This window comes from Apium graveolens, chromosome 3 (genome assembly GCF_009905375.1).
Source record: "Apium graveolens cultivar Ventura chromosome 3, ASM990537v1, whole genome shotgun sequence".
Taxonomy (NCBI): domain Eukaryota; kingdom Viridiplantae; phylum Streptophyta; class Magnoliopsida; order Apiales; family Apiaceae; genus Apium; species Apium graveolens.
Genome location: NC_133649.1, coordinates 89,304,171 through 89,313,992, shown reverse-complemented (window position 1 = coordinate 89,313,992; position 9,822 = coordinate 89,304,171). Strand labels below are relative to the sequence as shown.

The window sequence follows — 9,822 nt, the reverse complement described above, 5'->3', positions numbered from 1 at the left end:
TATCCAAAATCAGAAAAGCTCAAACAACATAGTTGGACAAATTTATAACTGATCAATGAAGATAAGAAACTAAGTTAAACATCAAAAATTATAAAATTATAGATAATGGATAATCAAGATATGGAATCAAACCTGTGAGTTAATTGAATTTTCAATAATTATTAGTAGAAAAAAGAGTGATGAGATTAATATTGAGATTTGAGGAGAAGTTGCCGCTATGTAAGTAAGATAAGATGTACTGAGCACTGAAGTTTTTTAGGGTTAGTGACTTAAAGACAGCGTCTGATGCTTATTATATTTTATTTATATTGTTATATATATATATAATAAATTACTTATAATATTTTAGGGCGGTTCGGTTATAACGGGCGGTTTGATTATCGATTTCGCGGTACGGGTATATCGGTCGGTAAAATAAAAAAACCAAAACTAACCAATATTTTTCGGTTTTTACAAAAATAAAACCGTAACCGATCCAAACCATTATAAAACCATGACTTTCGGTTTGGGCGGTTTGAAACGGTCGGTTTGGGCGGGTTTTCAAAAATTTTGCTCACCCCTACAAATACATATGATTTAGTAGCACAACAGAACTCTTACAAAGCAATGCAATTTTAAGACTTAGGTTCAATCTTTTATTAACATATTCTCCTATTATATAACAAAGAGATTAGTAATTCTTTTGGTATGATTTCAATTCAACTGGTTTTTATACTTAAAAGATTTCAAATTCGATAAAATGGTATCTTTCGGTTCAATTAGATTATTAACATTATTCAAATTTTTTCTCAACATTGTTAACATTCTAATAGCAGGGAGGAAATATAATTATTTATTTATTTATTTAAAAAAGAAAAACTTACATACTTTGCTAATAAATATATGTTCGCACAAATCTCAATAATAATCAACTCACTGAATCAAACTCAGAAAATCGGACCAACAGTATCTGATCATCATGCTCGTAATAGGATGTTGATATTAGTTTTGTCAAAGGCAGGCAAAAATCATTATGAACCAGTTTAACGAAGATTTTGATTTATAATTTTATTGTATGAAATAGTAACTTTTTGTTTGTGTGTGATAAGAATAGTAACTTATTCTCTATCTATCTTTTTGAAATTTAATACTATCCACATCATCATGAACTTTTTCTTTTATATTATTTATTATTATTTATTATTTGTAAAAAAACTCGTCTCCTAAGGAATTGTAAAACAAACAAATAGTGCAACCGAAGTCTGAAGTACAGATGAAATACAATACAAATAGTACTAGGGGGACCTTGAGTTGTATATTTTGTTTCCACTTTGCATAACATTTTTTAAAATTTAAATTACAAACTTGATTCCTGCCTTACCAGTTCACCTCATATGCAGTATATAAATATTAACACCCTCCACATCTCTTTCCAAATTAACAAACACTCCACCAACTACTCCTCCTCTCCACATATCTCTCTATTTCAGTAACAAACACACACATTCACATTCAATAAAAACAAGTACAGACAAAACCAAGATCATGTATACAAATATGGAGATTGCTACTGCTTTCATGAACAAGAAACAATCTTGTGTTACAAAATCATCTACTACAAAATCAACGACCACCTCATCGTCCTCGTCTTCTCTAGGCATGCACAAGACTTCACACATGATGTCCAAAGGCAAGCCTCCTAAAATCCGCATCATTCACATTTACGCACCCGAGATTATTAAAACAGACGTTGCCAACTTTCGAGAACTTGTTCAAAGACTCACTGGAAAGCCTACTTCCCAAATCAACAAAGTCGCTGCAGCCAAGAAGAAAAATCAAACAAGAAGTATCATCAACTGTCCAGCGTTGGCAGTGCCTAAGAAACTCGAGATTCGAACAGGGTTTAGGCCGTCTGAGCTGAGGGAGAGAATCAAAGGAGAAGAGGAAATATGGGGAGGTGCAAACTCAGGTGGTGGATTTCTCGGAGGATTTGCGGATTTAGATGGATTTATGCAAGAACTTAATGCCTTTCCAATACTTCCTTTGGATGCGTCACCTATGGGTGCGTTTCCAGATCATCAATCTCAGCTTGCCTAGATGCATGATCCAATGTCCTTCATCTTATCTAATTGCTGCTGCTGCTGCTGCTAGAGGCTATGATTCATTTATTATTTATTTAATCTTTTAATTATAAAAATTTGATGTTAATTTCATGCATGACCTGATCATTTGTAGGCAATTTGTAACTTAAGTATCTTGTTAATTAATAAATTGATTTCAGTTTTCTGTTGGTTGTAAGTAGGATTTGTTCTAGTTTTATATGAGTACATCTTAGAGCTCCAATTGGAATTAAGCCACTGAGTACGTACTGATTTGTCTCTGTTTATTTAAATCTTAACTTAATTTATCTCTGTGTGTTTGTCTTTATCGTTATCCCAAATTTGGGACTCCATGGATTTTGCATATCTGTTGTTTTTCTGTTTCTGTCATTTGCCAATAACATGGACATGTATGTGCTTCTTTATTTCTCCCGACTTCATTCGATTTCTCTCTGGTGGATGTTTTTACGGGAACAAGGTGGATCCTGCAAGAGAAGATTACTGTATTTGGCTAACCAAACTGGACTTTAAGCCCTTCATTATGCATTGCGTTTCTTGCAAGAAAATTTATAGATATATTAATTAAATACCTATTTCTTAATAAAATCTCGTCAAGTTGGATCTTTAGCTTCTGCAACTAAAACATACTGCATTTCTCGAAAATTTACACGAAACCGCCCTTATTATAAGAAGCAGCAGCAACCCCTTCAAATTTACCTCTTTCGTTTTTTTTTTTCAATATGAAGGAAAAAGGTAAAAGAAAATTGAAAAATGTTAGAAACCCCAAATCCCAAATACTAACATGTCAACGTGTAACCGGTAACTTTACTAATGATTCGGAAATGAAGCTATTGCGATGTCTTCGAATGGTTAGGGCCTGTGAGGAGGCGTATATGAAATAAATGAAGTTGTAAACATGTCCTCTTATGGTGAGGGGCAAATCTTTGTGAAGTGGCAGGTAGGAGATAATTGAGCTAGTCCGTCAATGACAAGCACAGCACAACTAAGTCAACTTACAAGGACACTAATTATAATTTTTTAAGAGGATAACATTCTCTATTAAATCAATTCTATATTTATACAAATCCTTCTTCACGCTCTGTGAGATTTCTTTTAAAATAACTTGATGCTTGTCACGTAATTAATTATAGTCTCAACATAAACAAAGCATGACAGACAATAATACACTTCACATACCAACCCCCTCAGATGTTGGTTAGCATTGCCTATATTTGATGCTGCCATCAACCATTTCATCTCAGTACAAGCAAGTTATACTCACAAAAATGGAAAATTTCCTTATGTAGGCAGGCACAGACATACTCACATGAAAACAGAACCGATAAATTTCAGTGTAGAAGAACAGGAGAGGAATGTTAGTATACTAACTCTGAATTTTAATTATCTGGTGACAATACTTTTTATTGTTGGCACATACAAGAGAAATGCTTTTAGCTCACATACTCTGTAACAGATTCCATGGTCTCTACAGGGGTATCCAATCTTGTAAGAACTTCTGGTATTCCGGCAGTATCTCTTATTATCTGTATCAAGACCAGAAGATGTTATTTAGGCAACCACAAACAGATAGTATTCACCTACCATGTAAACAGATAGTATTCACCTACCATGTAAACAGATAGTATTCACCTCTATAGTTTACAATACCACATTAAAAGTATATAGTACTTCTTTTGAAGTATAACTGATCAGGAGTTCCTCCTAACACATGCCTCGGACCCTTTACATGATAACTAAGAAAAAAAATACAATGAAAAAAGTCCATGTATTGTATATCGCCATGCTATGTTCTAGTGAAATATTTATAGGATAGATGCTTATTAAATTTGACTTGAGATTTACAACACAATGACCCAAGCCCCAAGGGGTAGCAGAAACTATTAAATATACCCTCAATCCCAAGGAAACAACAGGACTTGATTTAACAAAAAAGAGCCAGTTAGACAAAGTGGTGCTACTGACTGATGAAGCGTGTAATTATGTTATGAAGCATGTAATTATGTATTTGACATCACCTTATACAGCAAAATCATGGAAAAAAGAAACTCATTGCCAACAATAACTTAGAAACTAAGTTGATACTTGATTACTAAAACAAATTGATTTAAACATACCAAAATTTCTTCGTCAAGATAAGAAATCATAAAGAGTCTCTGGTAAGAACCACCTGAAGTCGCAAAAAGATTATAATTAGAAAAGATTCAAACCTGGTTAATAGTAGGGATATATATATATATATGCAGTAACATATAAGGAAATGAATGCCTAAGAAGTGATTTTTTCAGCTATAGTTTTAAAAAATTATTTCAAACATCATGCTAGCGTAAGAAAGATGTCATGATGTTTTCATCTCAACTGAATAAACAAGCAAAACTTGATATGAAAACCCTTTTCTTTGTGGATGACCAAGTTTATATGCAACATAGCATTAGAATTTTTTTCTTATATAAAGACAACAAAAACACGTCATGATAAATGATGGAAAAAAGTGAAAGCAGATAGAGCAATTCAACTTGCGAGTATGAGTGAACCAAAAATATATTTTAGAACAATGTTGTAAAGAAATTACTTAGATTCTATAACTTGATTGTAGATAAGCAGCACTCTTATTTACAAAGACTATATTGATGGTGAAAATTCGGGCTATATTTCGTTCTAGTTCGACTCGATAAAACAGGATCAAATTAACTCGAAATCATTTTCAAGCTCGAGTCCGAGTAAGATTCCTGGCTCGATAGTCGACTCAAGTTTTTATTAGCTCGACTCGGCTCAGAATCAATAATATATAAATATCTATTTTTTGCAAGGGTGTGTTGTGAAAAGTGTTAGTGAAGTTCTAATATTTTTTTAATTCTAAAGCTCAGATATTTCAGAGAATTTGCAATTTCTGAGGTGCAAAACAGAATTACAGTTTGTTTTTTTAAGTGTTCTTAGAATGGAACTATGGAAGAGCACAAGAACTTGAGTGCATGACTCGTCATTTATATGGAAATGCTAGATTTAGTAACAAAACTAATATACAGTCATATAGACCTTACCAGTAGATTGAATATATCAACCCTCAGCGTGTCTTTATAGCTAATACTTCTGCAAACTTGCGTAATAAGGTGTACTCAGGGTTGAGGGTAAAAAGTTTTTATCACATAATATCTCAGAAGTCACATCATGAATAACCAGGAGCTCATAATACAGGAACTTTGAAAATGGTGTGAACTGTGGATTTGGGCTTCAAACATAATTTTAAAGTCTGGGCCTAGTAAATGTAGTAATAGAAGTTTCAACCGCGCATAATTGGGCTATACTTAAAAAACAATTAAAAAATCGAGTTTCGAACTCGGCTCGAACCAAGCTCGAACTAGACTTGGTTAAAATACGGGCTGAGCTTCAAAAGTTTTAGGCCTGGCTTAGATAAAAAAAAGGTTGAACTCGAACGCAAACTCGATAACTAAATGTTCGAGTCGGCTGGAATTACAACCCTAGTGAAACTATATATTTTAATATATATATATATATATATTATTTCTATGTTCGACTCATAGAAACTAAATATTGAAGGACAGAATGAATGGTGTTGTGAACAGATAGTAAGATGTTAAAACTAAAGCTAAAGTCTTTTTAGTGATAATGAATTAACACTCTTGCTTTAGCACTTAAGCTGTACCAGCTAGGATATATGAAATGTTAAAGGTCAATTTCAGGACGCTTGATTATAATTGGTATTATGACTTGCTTGGAACTTTACGTAATTCTAAGATTTAAAATTACTAATGTTAAAAAAACAATGCACATGGTAGATATGTTAATAAAAAGCTCACTGAGTGGAACTTTAAGCCCATTGGTCACAACATCTCTAATAGGAACAGGAAGCTGTTGCATCGTAGTAGCAGCCTGTCCAAAAGCACCTCTTAGTTGTTCAGGTATGGCGGATTCATCAATTGTTGGAGACTCAAATATCCCTTCGGCATATTCTTCTTTCATTCGAAGAGGCCCTTCAACAGATAACTTGGTGGATAATATAAATTTGCTTTCGATCTGCAACTCACCATAATCACTCTAGTTTTGTCAAAAATTGCTTCCAAAGATGTCATGGTAACTTGAAAGAGGAACTATAGTACATAAGTCAGGGCAGTAAATAAAAACTACATCATATACCTAGTGCAACAATAAAACTATATTTTTAAGAGATGCTTAAAAAATTTAAGTTTGAGCGAAAAAAAATTAGAAAAAGTTGTGCATAGTTTTTGTTCCTTGCCTACATATAAAAAAACATAAATGTGACCATTTCTATGATTTACACATACTATACTTGGAACCACAGTCAGTTAATTCAATATTTGGTAACCATAGAACTATATAATCTCTGTTTGCACACACACACACGCACACACAGACACACACATATTTAAACTTATTAGCCACTTTAATATTAAAGAATATAGGAAGTGATATTTATATAAATAGAACTTATAGTCGCGACTAATGATGATTCAACAAAGTTGATTGTTGAACCAAACAATTGTGCACATAAACCTTTTTACAGATTCTCAGGCCTGCGCAACTCCCCTGAAGAATAAAAACTGACGTCCAGCTCAAATATTTAAAAATTAAGTGCTACAGAATTTTGATGCCTCCAAACTCTTTGTTTAAAAATAGATAATTAGATATATGTAGACATTCAACTCTCCGCTACAGTACTAGCATAGACAAAAATGGACATCGAATGTTATATGTAAAGACAAGCATAACTGACAGTTCTGCAAAACCAAAAAGGCAAAAAACATCATTTCATTCATGCAGTATAAAAAAGACGGGTGCTTTCAGAGTACATTTGCAGCTGTCCACAACAAACCCTTAGTTGCAGTTTCTCATACAAATGATAGCTCAAACATAGTTGAGCTTCGCCAGAGAATTTATCACACAAGTTTGATTGACTTAAATTGGCACCCTGACAGGTTTGTATCAATGGTAAATAGTAATACTAATAGAATAATATGATAATGTACATCTTTATATATGCTAAGGCAAAACCTGTCTGACATTAAAAAAAAATAGTGTGCAGCAGTTCATGCACGTCCCAAATTATTACCGAGTTTAGGAATTTCAACTGTGCTGTAATCTTTGCATTTCCGTCCTTTATCAACACATCCATCTTTGATAAATTTGTCAATGATGAAGGAAATCTCCTGCAACAATCTGAAGTTAGGGATATATTTTGCTGCCATTATATGTAACTGAAGTTTATAATAAGCTACATACTGGCTATGACACTTATATGATCGAGACAAAGTACATTTCTAATTGTAAATCTGATTATCCGATTGAAGCACAATCCTACGGAGAGACATTGATAGACTGACATGTATATTGATAGATAGATAAATAGAGTTTGGAATCACCGTGCAAGTTTATATGTCATAGTATTGATTTGTTGATGCTACTAGAACACTAATGTGGTATCATGCAAAGCCTAAATGATTATACATTTCACAGTCTAGTGCCCAATTGAAAAACTGGCAAAAGAATGTAATTGTTTATGTCCTTGCTGCCATGCCAATCATTAAATGAAGCTCTTCATATAGTCTCTAATTGTTGTTTTCATTGTTTCTTTACGCAGAATAACTCCCAACATTCTTCCACGGAAATAACAAAACATACTACCACTCTACCAGTATACTAAATTCCCAAACAAATAAAGGCAGTACATAAGCACGCACATTTAAATCACTTACTCGAACACAATTTTAATAGCAAACAGCCCCGGGGTCCCAGTTCCTAGCCACTCAAAATTCCACCTCCCTTCGAGAAACGGAGACCTGCAAAACTAAAAACACCAATTAAGATCTTAAACATACAAAAGCAATCTCACTATAAAATTAAGTAGCTAATAAAACATACGTAGTAGGCCGAGGTGTCGGATTAAGCCTCTCGAGACTAGTAATCCTCTCATTAACATCAATCCTTTGAACATCAGTCACATTCCCCGAAACTAACCCCTCAAAACCCCCAGCATCCTTGAACTAAACCAATCAAACACCTCATCACCAAAACAATCACTAAAATTCAATCAATAAAAAATATTAACGTCTCGTAAATTATAAATACGCAAATTAAAATTTATTACAGCAAGAAGAAGCGACTCTTTAGCAGAAAGGCGTTCCATTTCCTTAGCATAAGTAGCAGAAGCTCCTTGAACAGGTTGTTGTACATTCATTACTCTGAAAAATCGGTCATTCTTGATTTTCCGGCCAAATTTGTTGCCGGAATTGATTTTCCGGCCATTTGGCAAGAAAATAGGAAGGGGGGAATAGGAAGAGCTAGCAGAAGAAGATACAGAGGAGGGTGTTGTGTAAAATGATGTGAGTTGAATTGAACAAGCCATGGATTTTAAGCAACCCTGATTGTAGTATATAAATAGTAATATAGAAAATAATAGAATGGCGATGCTGGGTGTTTAGTTGCTTAAACTGCTGAACAAGGATGACCGTTTATTGCTCTCCCTCCCTCGCTTCTTTGCGTTTTACCACGGACTAGAAATGATTCGGGGGATATTGGGCTTATTACCATTTTCATCGCTCATGTTTTCAAGAATTTCCGGTTCAGTCATTAAATCGACAAAATGTGCGTTACGTTTCACCATACACTACAAATCTTAAACCTAAAAACACTTTTGCGTCTTTCATTTTGGGTGGTCAAAACGCAGATTGAGTCGCTCCAAAATGAAATCTGAGATACAAGTTTTAGTTGTTAAAGGAAAAACGGAAATCCGTGTTATGTTTAACTATATTTTACGGTACAAATTTTAAAAGTAAAAACGTTTTTGCGCCTTTTGTTATGTGTGATCAAAACGCAGACTGAGATCTTGTTTATCGGAATTTAATAATTTTTTGCAAAGTTAAAACGTTGGTTCAAAAAATAAATATAGGGGACGAAAACAGAGTTTCAAAATGTGTATTAAGTGGATGAAAACGAAATCTGAAATTTTGAGTTTATTAATTAAAATTTAAAATATAAAAACGGTATTCGAAGTCTTGTTTTGATGTTAAAACACAACACGAGTTCATGTTTTGCATTTATATACTAAATTTTATAAAAAAAACGCAGTTTCAAAAAATGTATTGAGTGGATGAAAACGGAATCTGAAGTTTTGAGTTTATTCATTAAATTTCAATATTTATAAACGCAATATCAAAACTTGTATTGAATGGTGAAAACGGAACACGAAATCATGTTTTGAAGTTAAAACGTAACACAAGTTCGTGTATTTAGGGGGAAACGTTGTTTCAGGTTTGGTTTTTATCAGGATGTAGAAACACTAATTTTTCCAACAGAAGCTACTGGAATTTACTTATTTTTTCAAAAAATCTTCAAAATGCGATTTTAAACAAAAACACCATACTAATTAAGTATCAAATTAGTAACATAACACAAATTAGAAGAAAGACAAATCAATGCAAGTCTCCGAATTTAACAAGAATTTTAAATAAAGTATCGAATATCTAATAAATTATCTCAAAATAAATAATAACAATAGTCAAATTGCTTCAATTTCACGCGATGCTTGAAAATCCATTGCATTCATAAATCGTGTGGACTTTCTTCTTCCTTTCTTCTTCTCAACTTATTTGTCATGCATTAACTTTGGAAACTCAACACTCGATGACCAACGAAGATCCCCTTTGGTTGGTATTGGTTCAAATACACCGTCATAGACCTTTGAAACATT

At 33.3% G+C, this 9,822-nt stretch overlaps 2 protein-coding genes across 2 annotated transcripts; one reads left to right on the top strand and one right to left on the bottom strand.

Annotated features, from left to right (window-relative positions):
* The first annotated feature begins 1,424 nt into the window (after window positions 1-1,424).
* On the top strand, window positions 1,425-2,268 carry LOC141710814 (VQ motif-containing protein 25-like). Its single transcript, XM_074513340.1, has one exon. It carries the CDS (start codon window positions 1,525-1,527, stop codon window positions 2,074-2,076), a length of 552 nt encoding a protein of 183 aa, XP_074369441.1. The 5' UTR covers window positions 1,425-1,524; the 3' UTR covers window positions 2,077-2,268.
* A 1,133-nt stretch (window positions 2,269-3,401) lies between these two features.
* LOC141712578 (putative plastid-lipid-associated protein 13, chloroplastic) lies at window positions 3,402-8,713 on the bottom strand. The gene is made up of 7 exons (XM_074515567.1): window positions 8,221-8,713; window positions 7,995-8,116; window positions 7,829-7,912; window positions 7,186-7,282; window positions 5,915-6,131; window positions 4,214-4,266; window positions 3,402-3,622 (listed from the first exon to the last, which is right to left on the bottom strand). Exons 1-7 carry the CDS (start codon window positions 8,476-8,478, stop codon window positions 3,530-3,532), a joined length of 924 nt encoding a protein of 307 aa, XP_074371668.1. The 5' UTR covers window positions 8,479-8,713; the 3' UTR covers window positions 3,402-3,529.
* Window positions 8,714-9,822: the final 1,109 nt, after the last annotated feature.